A 20,184-nucleotide genomic window follows, 5' to 3' on the forward strand; every position below is an offset into this window, starting at 1 on the left:
GTTTGTATCTGTCACATTCAGCTGTTCCAGGAAAGTTAGCATGAGAAACAGAGGATGTGTTTATTCACTTGAGAACCACAGGCCAAGACAGGCAGAGGGCAAGAGATGAACAGATAGAGGGAGGGGTAGAGATGGAGCGATGAGTTTGAGGGAGGAGACCCAATGTTCGCACAAACTAGATAAAACATGCTCTGATTGGAGACTGGAGGCCCTATGGGAATAGAAGAGACGTGACTATTACAGTGACCTCTGCTCAAACAGAGAATTTTGCGTGCTTTTGCCCTCTCAGTCTCCACAGCTCGTTAACATCGGCCTTAATTAAACTCATCAAGTGTAGTGCGCCGGAAATTTGGAGGATACATCTCAGATATGGCCAGAGTCAGACCTCTAAGTGTATCCGTTCCAGTTTCCGGCATTGTGAGTGCCAAAGGAAATTCAAGGACAAACGGCAAACTGATTTTTAAAAGATTTTCATTTTAATCTATCTTTTGGTTAATATGCAAATACATGGCCAAGTGGCCATATTTTCTATATGTATGTTCTGGTATGCGTGATGAAAACATATATCTTATTACATCAAAAGTTATTCATATCTCCTGTACTGTCTGCATTTGTGTCCCTGTGAGAATAACTTTGTCAGAACATTATTTTCAATGGGTGTGGTAATGTGAGTAACAAAAACAGGAAATCCACCAGCACACAGGCAGGAAATGCTACTGTTCGTTGACAGTAATAAGTAAACACAACCCAAACGGCTGCAAGTGAACCAATTCACCATTACTCTAGAGAAAAATATAAAGATGAGGGGAGACAGACATGCATAAAGTCATAGAAGAATGTTCTGGGAGATGCACTAAGAGTAAATGCAAATACTAAAAACTTTGCATGAAGGAAAACAGACAAATGCATGTTCCTTTTGACTGTAATATTTTTATTTCAATGTTAAGATATTCCACAAAAGGGTTTACACTAAAATGTTCACAATTCTAATAATAAATACAGTAACATTATCACTCTCTCTCCCTATCTCTGTCTCTCTCTTTCATATGCACACACATTCAAACATACAAATCTAGTTCATGGGATCTGACAGGGGAAAAAACCTATGAATGTTACAGAGTGGTGAAATAAAGCAAGAATCAAATCACAGTAATGTCCATTTAACAATGTACAGTAATAAATCATTAGATTAAGTTCAGTATATTACACATGATCAGTTGTGTGTTTGATTGTCTTTGCAGCCTTTCGCAATAATGTATTTTGACTGTCATCGGCTACATCGATTTATACTCAGTTTTGATCCTTTATGCTACTTTGTGCAATTGATTGATTGTCAGTGCTTAGCTCAAGTTTAAGCTTGATTGTCATTGGTTGCTCCACGTCGGTCAGTGCTATATTATGATGGACTGGTAACTGATAGGCTCATAATAGACTTCTCAAAATCCATTATTTTCAATACCATTAATCTACACGGTTCAAAAGTTTGGAGTCATCTTTTAAGATATATTAATACTTTTCACAATACATCTGTGTTTACTGTTTTACTGTGATCAAATAAATGCAGCCTTTTCAAAAATATAAAAAAATCTTGCCAACACCAAACTTTTGAACAGTTGTGTATAACTACAAATGCAGTTTTAAAACATCCTCATTTTGGTCACATGCTGTTTGTCATAATGATTGTAATTGGCACATCAATTAAAAAATATTTTTTTTGTTGCATAAACATGAGGCATTTTTAGATGTGCACTGTTTTGTCACCAATATCTGAGAATGATATTGTGCTATTGTCTGCCATTGTTCTGCTGACTAGGCCTATAAAGGTGCAGGTCAAAAATGCTGGAGTCCATTTTCTCTTCCGCATGTGCAGGTTTGTGATGTCCACATCTTTTTTATATACAGGATTATGGCTTACATAGTCTGCTTCCCTGATGTGTAAATCATCTAAATAAGTAGGTTTTCCTGATGCATTTTTTGTTAAATACTTTGCTCAAAGTTGCTGATTGAAGCTCTGCTGGTTTTATCTGATATTGATAAGGTGTGTTGTTTACTGCAGTCTCGTCCAGTACTGACTCAGACCTTGTCCCAGCTCCTGATCGCCACCTTGAACTGCAGTCTGCCCTGCTGCGGAAACACCAGCAAAGAATCCTGGGAGAGACACAGGGGCTTATCATTGTGTTCTTCACACATGGCCACTTCTGACCACTTATTGTACCACAAAAGGAAACCACAAAGCAGCTAAATCACATTCACACAGTGTTTTGGATTACAGTATTCATATGCGGTGTGAGGGTGGATGTTACAAAACTAACTTCACTCACCTGTGTTTGTGCTCACCGTCGGTGGGGGCGGGAGGTGGGGAGAGGTATAGGATGAGGTGTCAAATTTACGAGAAAGAGGGGGAAGGGCCGAAGGAGAAGGAGGTAACATGCAGGAATAAGTTGGAGTGGACTGGGAGGGCAAAGACTAGTGGAGAGGAAAGAAGGATGAAAAAAGATAAAAGATTAATCTCATTTCATTTATAGTATAAACATATTCATAAATAAACTAATTTGACAGCTTCTAATTCAAAAATAAAAAACCCATATAAGATTACTCTGAAGTTTTTATGATGGTGTCTTAGATCAATTATCCACAGTCAAGTCCGAACAACACAGGCTTGTTGGGTGTGTTTACTGGGTGTGTTGCTGTGACGTGATTGAATTTGAAGTCATTAAATATAATGCTGATCTGTTTGACTAAAGGGAGGGTATTTATAGAGTAAAAATGACCTGTTGAACTGTAAACCTGCTGTAGGCCTATACGTGCGAGTGTCTATTTTTAGAAACTACAGCAGGCTGTGTATATTCCACAGCAACTCTAGAGGGCGCTACATAAACGATTTTAAAGGAGTTTGAATGTCAGGCGGACTCAAAGAACGGCATGGTTTTACCTTGCAGTTGCGTAATGCGTGTAGTCTACTGGAATTTATGTCTGCATTATTTACTATTTTAGAAAGCACTCTCTTTTGCATATTTTAACGAAACAAAAAGGCGGATGCTATTATGTTTGAAACGGCATCATTTTTTAATTAAGACATTAAAAATAAAAGTAGGCCTAGTCTGGAAAGAATAGATTTCTGTTTATATTTTACACACTGTAGCTGACTGTAGACTACGTTAAAACTGTATTTAAAAAAAAAAAAAAAAACTGTTTTGAATAAACGCTACCTGCATAGCCTTCATTAAAAGTGAAGCGTTTATTATTATTATTTATTATTTAAAAAGCCCCTCTGTTTAATTCAGTGAGTTCATTCATGTGGGGATTCTTCGTCAATTTCGGAGATGGTCCTCACTGTAGAACACGAAATCTAGGGGGAGGAGTTGGATCCAGAGCCAGAATGAATGTCAAGAATGTTGGTAACCAGACAGTTTTGGTGACCTTTGACTTACATTGTACGGGGGAGGGGGGAACCCTCTGAAACATTTTTCAAAATACGCTCTCTTATGTTCCAAAGAAACATGAAATTCACTGGGTGAGTAAACTGATGACGTAATTTTAATTTGGTGTGAAACCATCACTTTTAATACAGTGGCATTTGTAACAGAGGCCTACAACAATTGCACGCCACTAGGTGTCAGTATTAGCCAATAAGTCATAACAGAAACAAAAATTACACTTTTAAACACTGATGTAGGATTACAATTATGAGCATTAGGCCAGACACCTTATAAGGTTACTATGGTATACTGCAAAGGAGGTCATGAATTACCTGCATACTGGAGAAGACAGACAGAGAGCTATAGGCTGAGAGAGACGAATCACCCCGACTGTGCATTGATCCTTATATAAGAGAACAGAAGAGGATAGAATCAGCTCATTATTATTACTATTACTACTACTACTACTGCTTTTGTGTTTATTGATGCTTGCTTTGGCAATAATGTAATCATGGCAATAAAGAACTTTGACACTGACATTTGAATTGAGGAGTTTGAAGAAAGAGTAACAAACAGGACAAAGTGAAACAAACACCAATGCATGAAAATAGGAGAGAAAACAAAGGAGAAATCTTGCCGTCAATTATTAAGCAAAGCATACATGTTCTAATAGTGTGAAGTAAGACATTAAAAAAAGACATACCTGAGCTGTTGCTATGATTGGAGTGATATACAGGGGAGTTAAAGGATGTGCTTAGGGGAGTATGTGTCTGAGAACAGGAACTGGTGCCCCCTGACCTCCTCTGGTTTCTCAGCTTTTCCTCCCTTCTCCACTTAGCTCTCCGATTGGAGAACCATACCTGTCAATCACCCCAGTATGGGTCAGTGCATAATGGACAGTGTCTTTCTGTATTGTTTAAAGGCAGTTCAGCATTAACACAATTCAAATCTCAAAGAAGATAATTAAAATGCTAAAGGAACACTATTACCTGAATTCTAGCCTCTGGAAGATCAATCTTTGCTGCCAGTCTCTCTCTAGCAAAGACATCTGGGTAATGAGTCCGCTCAAACTCTGGAAAACGGATTTAATAGACTTTTTAATATTTTTAATATTTAAAACATTAAAGGGATAGTTTGTCCAAAAATTAATATTTTGTCATGTCGTTCCAAACCTGCATGACTTACTTTCTTCTGTACAGAACACAACTTTGGACCCCATTGACTTTCATTGTATGGAAGAAAAAAACAAGTAATTATATATATATATTTTAAATATCTTCTTTTTGTTCCACAGAAGAAAAAGTCTTACAGGTTTGCTACAACATGAGGATGATTAAATAATGGGACAAAACTATTTATTTTTTTACAGTAAAAGACAAAACATGAAAGAATAAGAAAGGGTGGAATGCAGCAGAAAATGAATCAGTCATTCAATCATACATATCCACAATATAGGATTGAGATTATTTCGCATGGAAAAATGACTTTAACAGTGAAAAGTTAATGCCAAATTTAGCGTATTAATAAATAACTAAACGCATCAACAAAATTCAGTAAATTTTTCTTATTCTTATCTTATTCAGTAACTTTGTCTTAATTCCTTAACAAAAAAATTAGGTTTGAGTTTTGTGCGAACCCTGTTGTTATCATAACTCTCCATTTTTAAAGTAATGAACTATTCTATAGATCAAAATAACTTTCTCATAATGACATCATAACTCTCAATGGCACGTTTGTCCACTCATTGTTATAGTTTTTTTTTTTTATCTTTAAATATCAACCCTGTTATCATGATTTAGTAAAGAATGGTCATATGTAAAATATCTATCCTCTGTAGGACTGAGATTATTTTGCATGGAAAGCTCAGTTTGAGCCAGCGCTTTGAGTCACACCTTTCTCCAGGGCATCGATCTGCTCCTGTGTGAAGCTGGTGCGGTTCCTCTGCAGCTTTCTCTTTAGCTGCAGGTGTAGCTGTGACTCGTCCACCTCATCCCTCTCTCCCTGCACCACTCCTTCCCCTGATCCGGCCATCTGCACATTCAGATCTTCCACGCAACCATCTGAGAGAAGAAGAGAAAAACATTCAACTTTAGAGAGTCTTGTAAGAGTGCTGCATTTCAGTGTGCAAATGTGTATGTTATTATATAGACAGCACTGTCTCTTTGAAGATTGTGTAATTCTAGTGCACCGCAGCATCTTGTGTTTGACAGTTTGACCTTATTTGTGTACGTGTGAATGAGCAGCAACTGTATTATGGGCATCTAATCCTGTCTAATGTCTGTTCGCTTTAGTTCCGCCTTCCTGTAATGAAACAGAGGATGTCAAGGCCAGAGACTGCCGTGTTTGTATGTGGGTGTGGGTGGGTGTACATGCGTGGCTGATGGTGTAGCTGTTGGCACCCTCTGTTTGTGCTCAGTCAAGTATAAGAATTGCTGGTTCACCCCAAAGCTGACTTCAAAAACACTGGCACACATACACACACAGTGTACGTTCACATGCTGAGGTGCTAGATACAGAGATAATTCACTAAAGCTCACATACTTGTTCCGTGTTGAGGGGTGATGGTGTCGGCCGGGTGGTACCAGTTGTTTGGGCCAGTCCAGTTGGAGCTGTTTTGTAAGTTCAGCATAGTCAGATTCTCATACATAAAATGTCACCTGTGAGAAAACACTGACCCTCTCCTTCTTTCATCCAGACCACTCCAACCCTGAATGAAGGACAAAAGAAGCAAAACTGAGAAAAATATTTTACAGTAAACAGCTCTCATATTTCATTCTTTTGGCCTCTCCATGGCTTTAAGAAAAAAAAAATGATTTGCTGATTAACATGTTTTGTAACTGAGAATAAACAGATCTTGGTCATTCTACAAAACGGGTGTTTTGTCTCATATGCATATGGGGGAAAAGGACTTTAACAATGAATAGTTGATGCCAAATTCAATTGTGTATTAATATATATCTAAACACACCAATAAGCTTTTTTTTTAAAAACAATTATTTATGTATTTTTATTCAATATTCTATGATCTATTTTTTGGGCCTCTCCTCAGTCCTTGTGTTTCCAACATCTCCTTGCATTATTAGCAACTATGCAAAATTTTTGAAAACAAAATATATGGAAACAAAAGCTAGCATTTTAGCATCTTAATAAGTGCCCACTATTCTATAGATTAAAATAACTTAGTTGAAATGGCATCAGTGTCCTTTAAGAAGTTAACTTTCCAATGACAAGTTAAAGTCCACAAACTGTTATCCATTTATCCATATCTTAAAATGTCAACCCTGTTATTATGATTTTCTAAAGTAAACAACTGATAACTTAAAAGTAGTTAAACGTAAAAATATCAGTAATGAAAGGATTGAAATGTCAAATTAAACAGTTAAATGTCAACCCTGTTCCCATTCTGAATGCATAACTATAATAGACATAACCCAGCATTTATTAAAATGTATGAATTAAGATTGCACAATGCAATTCATTAACACTAAAACAGTATATGCCCAGAATACAGAATATTTTTTAAATCTTACAGAAATTTCATATCAAATTAAAAATAATGGAATGACCCATCTGCTCTTTAAAGTATGGGTCACAAATTAATTGTCTTTATCTATCTATCTTTCACACGTGCACACACATTGACCCCCCACAGACAGACAGACAGACACACACACACACACACACACACACACACACACACACACACACACACAGCGAGTAATTAAGAAGAATAGAACATCTAGTCTGACATTGTCGTACACACACGCATGACTGGAGAGAGTAATACTGTCAACTAATGTTAACAACAATGCACAGACACACACGGGGTCTACACAACAGAGAAAGACACACTTCTACAAAACAAAGAGATAATTATAGATACACCGCACAATGGCACACAATCTACGTTTTGTGTCGTGAAGCCACCAACTGAAATGTAAGTGTATCCAGCACCTGCACATAATTTATAAAACACCGTTCCGCTAAATAAATAAATATTGTTGAAGAGTCAGAAAAAAAGTTCTGCATGTAAAACTACCAACATACACAGAAAGGAGGCCGTCGTCATGAATACTATAGATCTAACCATTAAAGATGACGTAGAAGTGCTTGCATGATAATATTTGCATGGGTTTTTCAGAGTAAAACATGACCCTCAAAGATAAAAAAAAGAAGATCTAGGACTACTAAACAGACCAATACACAGATATATGGAAGGAGAAACAAAAAACAAAAAATAAAGAGGTGACATGAAACAACACAGGTGCCATAAAAATTTGCATTACAACTACACTATACATTCAATTATTTCTACATTTTGTTTAATCAATAAAGCCAAAATAACTCCTTGTACAATTCCATATTATTTTAATAAAATTATAAAAAATTTATTAAATTTCCATTTTTATTTAATTTAATTTAATAAATGAATATGCCCAGGAAATGAATAGTTAAATATTGATACAATCCACATACAGAGGCTCCTTTTATATACAACATGTGCTGACATCTACTATATAATAATATTCAATGCATTGATAAAGTATAATAATAAATAATGAAATAATGCTGTCAAGTATATTGATGTATAGAAAAAAGGTGAAAAAGTTTTCACTATTTTAAATGAATTACTTTCATTAATTGAATGTGACTGTATGACTCTCAGGCCAAGATGAATATAAGCACATTTCAATTATTTAAATTTAGCCTTTGGTGGTATCACACAAAACAGAAAATGTCAAAGGTCAAGTCTGCCATAAGCTTTCCACAATTAACCAATCATTTTCCTCACTCTATTTGTTATTTCCAATAAAAGAGTCATGTTTCTGTTAATGTCTCAATCGTTGTGTCGGCAGTGAAGGAAGGAGACTCACCTGGTAGATGAATGAATTGTAAAAGTGGTCCACACTTGCCCAGTGTCTCTATCACTTTCTGTTCATCCCTCTCTTCTTCTCTCTGCTCTCTCGCTTTGTTAATGTTAGACTGTGTTCGAGAGAGAGAGAGAAAGAGAGCATGGGAGGAGAGGAAAGGGAGAGAAAGATGGAGAGAGTTAGACAGGGCGAAAGAGAGGAGGCGAGGGAGGGGTAGTGGGCTACAGAGAAATGCATCTGCAGGCACTCTGGTCCTTGAAGCAATGAGGGAGAGAGGGAAAGAGAGAGAGAGGGATGACACACAGAGTCAGTGTCAGTGTCAGGTCTGGACTTAATGCCAGGAAAAGGGGTGATGAAGTGAGAGAGAGAGAGGTGGAGGCAAAAAATGACTGAAAAAGAGGAGACGTAAAGCTATTTCTAAAGTCTCACAAAGGCAAATCGCTGTTTGTAGATACGGACTTCCAAAAATGGCTAACCTAAGAGCTGTGAGAGCTTCAGATCATGCACCTGCTCTGTGACAGCCTGCGGCCAGTGGTGGGTTAACCCTCCGCGCTGATGACATCTACTTTGCTGATATACTTGGGGTCCTATAAAAATAATGGTAGCACTTTACAATAAGGTTCATTTGTTAAACATTAGTTAATGTATTAACTAACATGAACTAACCATGAGCAATACTTTGTTACTGTTTTTGTTAATCTTTGTTAACGTTAGTTAATACAAATCCAGCTGTTCATTGTTTGTTCATGTTAGTTCACAGTGCATTAACTAATGTTAACAAGATTTTAATAAAGTATTAGTAAATGTTGAAATTAACATTAACAAAGATTAACAAATGCTGATGAAGTATTGTTCATTCTTAGTTAATGTTAACTAATGTAGTTAACTAATGAACCTTATTGTAAAGTGTTACCAATTATTTTCACTTTAGATTCTTTAAATATGTTTATCTGAAGTAATCTAAATCCAGTGTGCTGATATAATTTTTGATTTATCATTAAGTAGTCAAAAGCTTCTCAGAAAAATGTCTGACCTCAATAATATAATACAAAAAAAAAAGAAGCAATTGTTAAGGCTGCAGTCCGGCATTTTTCCTCTTTGTCGCCATCTCTGTTCGAAATCTGCAATTGCAGTCATTCGCGGAATTATCAACTTTACGTGGGTTGTAGTTGAACACCCTCGACACGGCACAGCGCGGATGAACACAGTGTTTGAGGAGAGTGTGCAGCTGTCAGTCACCGCGCCGATGTGGATATTGTCATTCAGAATCACAGATTATTCTTTTTGGAAGTATGACCAACATAAGAATTTTCACCGGGAAATGTCATCTGAACTAGTAAGAAACATTCACTTTTGTTCTGGTTCTGACATTGCAGTAAATCGCGCTGATTAAATCTAACAATTGCTTATAAGTTATCATTTCACGCAAAACCGTGCAAAGTAGCTATAGCACTATGTTCTCTAATTGTTAATGTTAACAACGTCAGCAAGCATTGCGTGACTACATCATGTAATGTCCTTCCGATATTATCCTTGTTTTCGCATGGGTCCGGTTGCAGTCTCTTTTTTTCTGTAGCCACTCCGAAGTCCGAACGAAGTCTTTTGCATTTTACAGCGGGTGAGTCTCTAGTTGTCAGTTTGTCACTGATGATGATCGTCGTTTGAACCTTTCTGGATCCGCCATCAAATTGATAAGTTTAATTATATCAAGTGCTGTGAGAAAAGGCTATAAATCTCTACCTCCAACATCCTCACACGCAATATAGCTTATACTAGCCGAGACTCCTTCTTTATGTGTACAGATGTGACGTAATGACGCAAAGACATGCTCGAATCTCCCGCGGAAATCCACCAGTACCACTAAAATTAAAAACATTATTACAAGCTTACCGTTTTGCATCGAGCTAAGGCAAGCAGATAGTTTTGAACACTGGCTAGTTATGTATTTGATCAAATATGTATTTTGGATAATTTTTAACCCAAAAAAAGCTACGGACAATGAATCTCGAAAGAATACACAGAAGTCAGGGAGTCTTGTCATGTGAAATTGCAATGCATTATTTCACAATACGCCTTTAACATGAGTAATGTAGTATTTTCCAAGTTATAGTTCAGATGTAGTTTTTATACACTAGCGTTCACAAGTTTGGGTCAGTATAAGAACTGAAGAAATGGATGCCTTTATTTAGTAAGGACACATTAATCAAAAAAGTGGCAATAAAGGCATTTATAATGTTAGAAAAGATTTCTATTTCAAATGAACGCTGTTCTTTCGAACTTCCTATTCATCAACTTTTAAGCAGTACAACTGCAATAAATGTTTCTTTAGCAGCAAATCATCATTAGACTATTTCTGAAGGATCATGTGACACTGAAGACTAATGATGCTAAAAGAGTAATGATGCTGAAAATGCCATCACAGGAAAACAAAATAACATTTTAAAATACATTCAAATAGAAAAGTTACTTTTGTAATAATATTTCCTCAATATTAATGTTTTTACTGTATTTTCTTATCAAATAAATTCAGCTTTGGTAAGTATATGAGATGTGTTCTCATTATATAATATGGAAAAGTATTACTTTAACTTTAGTATACTTTTTAAAATGGCATTGGTGCCTAATGGTGCCCAAAATGAACATGAGGGTTAAAAGAAAACTATTTAAATAATGGTAAACACAATGAACAGACCATTATATTCTTGTATTTTAAATCAAGACACTGCCGCTCTCGTGAGAAGAAAACAAATTCACACAACTTCACACTTGCTAGTATGATTACATACAAACATGAGTAGACACTTTCAGACCTGCGTGCAAGGGCCTCTCTTCTGACACACACACACACACACGTCAGAGTGTATATAGCATGTTTACCCTCCCCTGCACTTTGTCACAATCCCAATGCTATATTTGCATATTTTATTGGATTAACTTTAAAAACCAAAGAGCCTGTGACACGTTAAAATGCGAGAGAAAAACTGAGAGAGAGACTTGCCGTTCTTATAAAGGAGACTCATCCGACATTACATACAAGCATGACAATTTTGGTGCTAGTTAATATGAAAGGTTCAACTTAGGGGAAAAGTCGAATAAATATGAGACCTCAAATGCTTGAGGTAAGAAGGATCAAAGAGGTTTTGTTTTCGTATTTTGGGTATTAGACCGATCTTTGAATTATGAAGCATATGTTTTTTTTCTTTTCATGTAGCACTTTAAGGCAGTATCTCAACCAGGGGGCTGGGGCCCATAAGCAAACTTTCAGGGCGCCGCCAAAAAGTCTTGAAATGATTCAAATGCATTTATAATAACAAAATCTTAACTAAAATGCTAAAAATAAAAAATAATTAAAAAACATACAAGATTACACTGACATGAGTTTATTTATTTTTATTACAACAGAAGTACATATCAGTCTAGCAGGGGGGAATGTTGTCTAGGACAAAGGGGAGCCTGGGAGACACTGCTGTTTTTCTGCTATTAAATCTAGGGTATTATGCCCATAAACAGAGTTTACTAAGTAGATGTACACAGATATTAAAGAGATCATCTAAAATTTAATCTAAAAAAAATGTTCACTTTAAAATAAGAATTTTTATCATTCTTTCCAAACCTGTATGACTTTGTTTTCTTCTGTGGAACACAAAGTTGAGCACAATATTCACACTGCTCTTTGCTATAAAATAAAAGTGAATGTCAAAGCTATGTGTTACCTTTGAAAACTTGAAACACTTTGTTATGGAATGACATGTTTGGAATGACAATACATTTTTTTTAATAAAATATAAATCCTTTTTCTTTAATAATGTGAAATAGTTACACATTACATGTACTTGCTATAGTAACAACAATAAATTATGCATTATTACAAGAAACTAACCCTAACCTTAACCCCAGTAAACTCTTAAAATTAAAGGCTATTTATTGACATCTATGGATCCATGAAGAACCTTTAACATCCATGGAACCTTTCCATTGCACAAAGGTTTTTTTTGTTTGTTTTTTTAGTGGAAAAAGGTTCTTTATTTATTTATTCTTTGGATTATTAAAATGCTCTTCCCACTTAGAGAAATGAGTGCAAGTACATTGTTAATTAATATTAATCAGTGCTTATTTGTGTAGTTACACTGTTTGTCACCTTGAAATAAAGTGTAACCAATGGAATATAGTGCAAGAGTCATGTGAACTACTGTTATCTTACTTTTATGCTGCTTCCCCTGTATGGAAAAGAGCAGCTTGAACATTCTGCTAAACATCTCCTTTTGTGTTCCAGAAGAAATAACATCAAACTGGTCTGGAATGACATGAGTAAATGATGACAGAATGTTGATTTTGGGTTGAACTATCCCTTTAATGTGACAAGCTACATCAGGTTAACAGACACTGTCATGGCACGAACAAAAACACAAGGAGTTTCATGCAGTACACGCATGATAGCGAAGGAACTGAAACAGAAAGAGAGAAAAAGGGAAGACATAACGAGGCCATGGATGTATCCTTGTAGAAAAAAAAAACAAGGAAGGGGGACACGGAGGGCACGAAGATGAGAGACAGAGGAGGCGGAGGAGAAGGAGGGTGCCAGCTTTATTTATTTCCGGTTGACAAAACCCTCCGCTCTCTTCCGCCTCCCCCCATACCTACGTCTCCTTTGTCACTCGTTCAGAGGATTCATGGAAAAAGACAAATAGACGGAGGATTTGAACTGAAACACAATGGGAGACGAAGAGCATCTTTCTCCGTGTGGGTCATATTTTTTGAAATAGTTACAAAAATGAAGTAAATGAGAACGGATCCTAATAAAATGTTGCTATTATTTAGTGTCAGCGTGTTGCACAAATGTGACGTTGAGTGCGCGTTTATTATGTGTGCTGGTGTGTGAGCGTACGCTCCTTCAGGGCACATTTTTTCAGTGTCTTGTTAGTTCATCCCTGTCACCCTCTCTCTCTCTCTCTCTCTCTCTGCTGGGGGGGAGGGGGAAGAGAGGTCACCATAGCAACAATGCCGGGACAAATTAACATCAAGTTCTTAAAAAAACATGTGTACATGTATGAGAGTGCATGTATACGTGGTAAAGGAGTAAGTGTAGTCCTTGATATCCAGTGTGTGACGCCAAAATCCGGCAGAGGCACTGATGTTAATGCATCAATTACAAATAATTCATTAGGCCCACAGCCTCTCCATCACTCTGTGTCATCCGTTTGGTTCCAGAGCACTTGTCGTCTTCCTTATTTTGTCGTCTCTGCCCTCCCATTTCCTTTACCATCTCTCTCTCTTTCTGTCTCTCTCTGTGTTGTTGTGTGCCCCCAGGCTACAGAGTGCCACGTCCTCCCTCTCCCCTCCTCTCTCTCTGGCCCTGTCACCTTCAATTGCTCCATGGTACTAGACACACAGCCACAGGCTAAAAGAGAGAAGAGAGGGGACACACACATACATAGAGAGAGAGAGAGAGAGAGAGAGAGAGAAAAGGGGTGAGGACCGAGGGACGAAGCGCCGTGTGTGTCTGCAGAGAGACAAAGAGGTAAAGAAAGAGGGCAGGTGTGAAAAGTTGCGCAAAAAGATGTGAGGGAGGATGAGGGGTCGAGAGACAACCGAATAAGGAGGCGATAAAGTTGAAGGAGGCAAAAGTAGACACAGCTAAGTGGCACTGGTTCTACAGCATCCATAGGTGCAAGTATATACTCATTGTCTCATAAGCAGGCTAATGTAGAAACTGGATGCAAATGTATGCAGAAACATTTGTCGGTTTCTGCAGAATTCAAGCCCCCTTAATCATAAAGTTATATGCACTACCATTCAAAAATTTGGGGTCAGTAAGATTTTCTAATGTTTTTGAAAGAAATGTCTTATGCTCACCATGGCTGCATTTGTTTGATCAAAAATATAAACAGAAATATTGTGAACTATTTTTACAATTTAAAAAACTGTTTTCTATTTTAATCAGCTTTAAATTTTTATTTATTCCTGTGATGTCAACGCTGAATTTTCAGCAGCCATTACTCCCGTCTTCATTGACACATGATCCATTGTGCATGCCTAATATTTTTGTGGAAACTGTAATAAATGTTTTTTTTCTTTGATCCTGAAAGAACTCCATTTATTTGAAAATGAAATCTTTTGTAACTTCATAATGTCTAGTCACTTATGATCCATTTCATGCATCCTTGCTGAATATTTATTTTTAGAAAAAAAGAAAAAGAAAAAGAAAAAAAAAAGTCTTACTGACCCCAACCCTTTAAACAGTAGTGAATGCTGGCCCTTGTTTGTTTAGGAAATATTTAGGCTAATTTAATTATTATTATAGAGCCCAGTTCAATTTAACACTTATGTTCATCCAGGTGGATGCTGCACATTGGTGGTGGTTGAGGAGATTCCCCCTTCCATGTAAAGTGCTTTGAGTACCCAGAAAAGCGCTATATAAATGTAACAAATTATTATTATTATGCAGAATTTGCATAAATAATAATTTCCGAGAAAATGTTTTAAAAATCTGCATTTGTCTAGGCCTGCTCATAACCAAGTAGCCTACCTTCTAGACCTTTTAGCTCTACTGGCAAAGCATGGTGATAGCAAAACAAAGGTTAAGTTTGATTCCCAGGGAATATAGTTGTCTTTTATTTTATTGCAATATTGCATTTTTTGATGTATTCTCCTTGATGTCAAATTGACCACAAACAAATTACTGCTTTGGATGTCAACTTTCTGAAAGTGCATGTGTATAAAAAAGGATTAAAGCTTTAGTAATAACGGTCTGTGTAAAAGAGGAAGATTTCGAAGATTTAAAAAATAGGATAATTTCAAAAGCAGCTAATCTTATTATAGGCTATACAGCTCTGGAGCTAACATTAGTAGCCTATTTCAAAAATTGATGATCTCCGTTATCCTGATTAGAGCACATTAACCCCAAAATCTTTTGATATTCAAATCGCCACAGATTTATTTATTTGTTTTGAAAATAAAGTAATGAAGAGGGCATTTAAACAAGATACTTAACTTTAAAAAACGAGTTTAATAAACTACATGATTGATGAGACAATGAGAAAAAAGAAGCCTATAAGACCAAGGACCAAGGCTATCTCTTCTAAACACGTGAGACATTTAACAAGTGTGATCTGACAATGATAAAGAACTTGCGGAAGAGGGTTTCTAAAAGATTCTGAAGAATTAATATCTGTTTTGATCCAGAGGTTGAGTCTGAAATAACGTTTGCATTTGCGGCAACATTGCCATCTCGCAAAAAAATATTTTTATTTTTTTTACAAAACGACATGGGCGCTCAGCACTCTTAAAATAGCTAGTATTTAAATTGTTACTACTTGGCCTATATGAGACGTATAAGTAACGTTAATTTAAAAGACCACTGACCAGAATGAACTTGCGCCTTAAAGACTTCACGAAAAACAGTTTGCATGTTACATTAACTTTATTTACTTCCATTAATGCGTCAGTCCAAACGCAATCTGCACAATATTTCTGTCAAAGATGAGCTGTCCTTAAAACTTTTTTTACAGTTTGCCAAAACGCGCCTGGCTCTCTGATGCGCGTTCGCGTGTCAACGTGGCGTTTTGCAGCCAGTAGAACTTAGAATTTTCCTCGGCCCCGCCTAATTTGGTCTTGTGATTGGCTCTTTTTCCTGTCAATAAAACATTTTGAGGACACGTAACATCGTTGCCCCGCCTAATTTTACGTGCACTTTAAAGAACAGTGCCAACGCGTAAGCTACTCTTCAACTTCAGGGTGTACTCAAGCAGAAATCACTGCAGGCTTGGTAAGTCATTGCTAAAATTTAAGATGAAAAATATTTGCATTTTAAACTTAAATTGCACATTTGTAGTTTTTACAGCCAATTGCTTTTGTACAGTTCATTCAATAGTCATTATCTGCTGTACATAAATTTGTTTTTTATTATCATGCTTTAAAATAAAATAGTTGTTTCTTCTGAAAGTTTAAATAAGACACCTGTGCTGTATAATTTAGTTTAAAATGAAATGAGACCATTGAAGATAAAGTTACATTTTCATTGCCAAGCACAATGACTATGTGTTAGTGTGCAACTTACTTTTTCAGGTTAGAAAGAATTAATAAAATCTTTCTCTGTCTTTCTCTCTCTCACACTCTTTAGGGAGAATATGCAGCTGCTCTTTTTGGGGACACTTGCCCTGTTTTGGGGGGTCACGGTTGCCGTGCCTGCACAGGAGAAGCGTGTACATCATAAGCCTGACCTCAGTGATCATGCTCACGATGATGCCCATGGTTTCCAGTTTGACCACGAGGCCTTCCTGGGAAAAGAGGAAGCCAAGACCTTTGACCAGCTAAGCCCTGAGGAGAGCAAAGAGAGACTAGGGTAAAATTTAATATGTGAGAATGATACAGAAAATAGCAGAATAATATTAGCATGTGTCTTACTTTTTTATATATATATATATATATATTCCCCATGCAGAAAGATTGTGGATAAGATTGACACAGATAAGGATGGTTTCGTCAGTCATGCTGAGCTACACCACTGGATCAAGCACAGGCAGAGGAGGTACATCGAGGAGAACGTTGACAAGCACTGGAAAGAATACGACCAGAACAAGGATGGGAAGATTGGATGGATTGAGTACAAGAACACCACATATGGATATTATATGGGTAATTAAAACAAGCCTTTAAATTTGGATGTGGCAGCTAATCATGTTTAGTGAGGAACTGCTGTTTAAAAGGGGATTGAATATTTATTATCTACAACAATAGTGCAACATCTTGGCAAAAAGAAATTGTATTTAGGATAAATTAATATTTCAGGTAAAAAAATGTTGGCCAAATAATGTTTAGACCATAAATATAGACAATACATACTGCAGAAGGAAAGAATTACATACTGCAGAAGGAAAGAATATGAATGGTTGACTTATACTATGTTGCTGTATTCCAGATGTAGAGTTTGATGATGTGGAGGATAAGAGCAGTTACAAAGCCATGCTCACTAGAGACGAGAGACGGTTCAAGTCCGCGGACCGGGACGGGGACGGTGTCGCTACCAGAGAAGAGTTCACTGCCTTCCTCCATCCAGAGGAGTTCGACCACATGAGACACATTGTGATACAGGTGAGGTGATAATGGAGGAAGGGACCAATGATTATTATGATAGAGAAATCAGAAAGAGGGACAGACATCAAGCCAAGACAATACAGGGATTTTTTTTTTTTTTTAAATGACTGGTCAATTTTGATATTTTGCTTCCATAACTTCCACTGGTCTTCTTTCAGACTAGTGGAAAGAAAACATCCAAAATGTACATTTAAGTGTTTATCTTGTTACACTTTATGTATTTGCATCTGAAGGTTTCAATTACAGTACATATCTTTTCCTATGTATTCAAAAGTTTTTTTTTGTTAATATATAATTCACATTTCAAAAAACATGAATAATTAACTCTAATATGTCAACAAAATGAAACAATAATTTTGAATCTAGCTTCATTAAAAATATTTCTGTTCTGGAAATGTATGCATATTAGTGCATATTTAATTAGATAAAGCTCCATTTGCATATTTCAACAGAACGTTTTAGAAAACTTGTAATACAAACCAATTTTGCAATCGTTAATGTAAGTAATCAACTGGAGAAGTATGGCGATGTCTGTTAATTAACATTTTTACCCTATTCACCTGTGGTATTTTGCCTTGACGATGGGCAAGTTGCAATTAAATGTACACAAATGTCTTTCAAATATTTTTTCCAAACATTGAAATGTATTAATATTACCATAAACTGCATATGCCAACAATATGCAAAATTATTAACATGACATAAGCTGGGAAAAAATGGCCAAGTAACAGATGAATTACCATAAATGCTGTCACCCTTATGCTTTGCTATTTAACATTAACATTTATCCTCTGTCATATTAGAACAAACCACCTGAGAAGAAGCAATGGAATAGATCACTAAACATCTATCTCTCAATGTTACAGGAAACCATTGAAGACATTGACAAGAATGGTGATGGCAAGATTAATCTGCAGGAATACATTGGTACATTTCTACAGTGTTTTCCTGGGAAGAAAAAAAAAACATACATTAGAACTGATATTTTGTGGCCATATAAATTGAAAATAAGTGCATGTGTTCCTTTTGACCCTAGGGGACATGTTCACCCCTGAAAATGGAGAAAATGAACCAGATTGGGTCACAACAGAAAAGAAACACTTTTCAGAGTTCAGAGACATGAATAAGGTATGCAGTGGGAAGGACATCTATTAGCATCAACTGGAGTGTTTCCTGGCTATTCTTTCAAGGTTCACGGTTTGTTATTTTAGGACGGTGTCCTAGATGCCAATGAAGTATCTCAATGGATCCTCCCTGGAGAGGTGGACCATGCTGATAACGAGGCCCGGCATCTCATTCACGAAACTGATAAAGACAACGTAAGTGACATCCACTGGGTCTACATATGGGTGGCTTCATTAGTTCGCAATAATGCATAAATACCAATCAATTGTTAATATAATTAATCTTTACCTCTGTCTTTCTTTTAATTTGCTACCAATGAATCACAATGGACTTCCATCCGCTTCATATAATTGACTAACCAGGATGACAAAATCACAAAGAAGGAGATTCTGGAAAACTGGAACATGTTTGTTGGGAGCCAGGCGACTAATTACGGAGAGGATCTCACTAAAAGACATGATGAGCTTTAATGCTAGCATTTCTGGGCATAGGGGAGGGCAGTATATTTTGGGTGTAGGTAAGAAGATAGGAAATTGAATATGAAAATGACAGCTAGTCTTCATTGCCTGTTGGGTAGGACCATTTCCAGGGTCAAAGGTCAGGGGTTAGGCTTCAAGCTTCTGAATCAATGAAGATAAGAATCTTACTGAGACAGATACACATTTTATTTATTGCCAAACACATTTCAGCCTTTGCAAAGAAATTATGATGAACAAGCAGATTCCTTATGAACAGACACTCCAGCTTGCTTATATTGTGATGAAACAGATATACATCTTCCACTTGAGAGATGCTCAGGAATTCAGCACTGAATACAGGGCCAGTTGCATCAGTATTCAATGTAACAGGCCTGTTTTGACTGTTACAAAGTACATTTCACGTTCAACATACCACTCCCATGAAAAGAGGTATAAAGAAGTGAAGCCAGAGCAAAAAGGGAGGGAAAGAGGGGTTGGATTCAGTAAGTACACCGTAAAACGTGATCAGTTGACTTAACTTAAGAAATAATTTCAAGGCAATGGGTTTCCTCACTTTTTTAAGTAAATAGACTTCATGTGTAATTGAACAAATTAAATTATGTGGAATTGTCAAATTCACATAACTTATTTTTTTCAATTACGCATGAAGTTTATTACTTAATAATTTTAAGGCAATGGGTTTCCTCACTTATTTTTAAGTTAAGTCAACTGATCACGTTTTACAGTGTGGGAGGAGACAAAAGTGATTGACACTGTATTGGTGGAACATTTTTCTCTCTGTGAACTCTAAATAAAGCCATGTTGGTTTAAAAAAAATAATTTGTGCCTGGGGTTTAATTTCTGTGTTCTCACAAAGACATTGCATTGCATTCTGATAGGAGGTGTAATTGTTACTCACAAAAGCTTATGAAATAATTTTTATTCGTAGCTTTTATTCTTAATCTCTTTTTCCAAACTAAATCATTCTTTCCCCTCTGCATTTTCCAAATTGTGTCTGTGTCCTTTGCTGTCATTCTCAGGATGGTCGTCTCTCTATCAGTGAGATCATGGATAGAATGGATTTCATTAAAGTTAGCACAATAACCGACTTTGGGACCCTGGTAGAAGATCATGATGAACTTTAACCCTGTTATGACCACAAAAAGCCTGAATGTCTCTTCTTCAAACTATTAAAATAAGACAAATGTGACTTTTAAA

At 36.5% G+C, this 20,184-nt stretch overlaps 2 protein-coding genes across 3 annotated transcripts; one reads left to right on the forward strand and one right to left on the reverse strand.

Moving 5' to 3' along the window:
- Positions 1 to 1,551: 1,551 nt before the first annotated feature.
- On the reverse strand, positions 1,552 to 8,816 carry pax10 (paired box 10). Its single transcript, XM_056255264.1, has 8 exons — positions 8,294 to 8,816; positions 5,961 to 6,126; positions 5,312 to 5,479; positions 4,409 to 4,491; positions 4,123 to 4,279; positions 3,752 to 3,822; positions 2,322 to 2,466; positions 1,552 to 2,148 (listed from the first exon to the last, which is right to left on the reverse strand). The coding sequence occupies exons 2-8, from the start codon at positions 6,064 to 6,066 to the stop codon at positions 2,048 to 2,050; spliced, it is 831 nt and encodes a 276-aa protein (XP_056111239.1). The 5' UTR covers positions 6,067 to 6,126; positions 8,294 to 8,816; the 3' UTR covers positions 1,552 to 2,047.
- Positions 8,817 to 15,931: 7,115 nt separating this feature from the next.
- On the forward strand, positions 15,932 to 20,184 carry rcn3 (reticulocalbin 3, EF-hand calcium binding domain). Of its 2 annotated transcripts, none has more exons than XM_056255259.1 (8): positions 15,932 to 16,055; positions 16,410 to 16,631; positions 16,731 to 16,924; positions 17,208 to 17,380; positions 18,250 to 18,310; positions 18,420 to 18,511; positions 18,595 to 18,702; positions 20,007 to 20,184. In XM_056255259.1, exons 2-8 carry the CDS (start codon positions 16,417 to 16,419, stop codon positions 20,109 to 20,111), a joined length of 948 nt encoding a protein of 315 aa, XP_056111234.1. In that variant the 5' UTR covers positions 15,932 to 16,055; positions 16,410 to 16,416; the 3' UTR covers positions 20,112 to 20,184. The 2 variants fall into 2 exon arrangements, with proteins under 2 accessions (XP_056111234.1, XP_056111233.1); XM_056255258.1 differs by lacking the exon at positions 20,007 to 20,184 and adding an exon at positions 18,871 to 19,365.

This window comes from Rhinichthys klamathensis, unplaced genomic scaffold, assembly GCF_029890125.1.
Source record: "Rhinichthys klamathensis goyatoka isolate OS25496 unplaced genomic scaffold, OSU_Roscu_1.1 h1tg000119l_1, whole genome shotgun sequence".
NCBI classification, from domain to species: Eukaryota; Metazoa; Chordata; class Actinopteri; order Cypriniformes; family Leuciscidae; genus Rhinichthys; species Rhinichthys klamathensis.

Bases quoted from the DNA above. Each gene is read 5' to 3' on its own strand.
- pax10 (XM_056255264.1), bottom strand. From the start codon at position 6,066: ATGTATGAGAATCTGACTATGCTGAACTTACAAAACAGCTCCAACTGG. The intron at 4,492-5,311 runs GTGTGACTCAAA...TCCGTTTTCCAG, and splicing joins GATCGATGCCCTGGAGAAAG to AGTTTGAGCGGACTCATTAC. The intron at 2,467-3,751 runs GTAATTCATGAC...CCTCTCCACTAG, and splicing joins CTGTCTTCTCCAGTATGCAG to TCTTTGCCCTCCCAGTCCAC.
- rcn3 (XM_056255258.1), top strand. From the start codon at position 16,417: ATGCAGCTGCTCTTTTTGGGGACACTTGCCCTGTTTTGGGGGGTCACG. The intron at 16,632-16,730 runs GTAAAATTTAAT...TTCCCCATGCAG, and splicing joins GAGAGCAAAGAGAGACTAGG to AAAGATTGTGGATAAGATTG. The intron at 18,512-18,594 runs GTATGCAGTGGG...TTGTTATTTTAG, and splicing joins AGTTCAGAGACATGAATAAG to GACGGTGTCCTAGATGCCAA.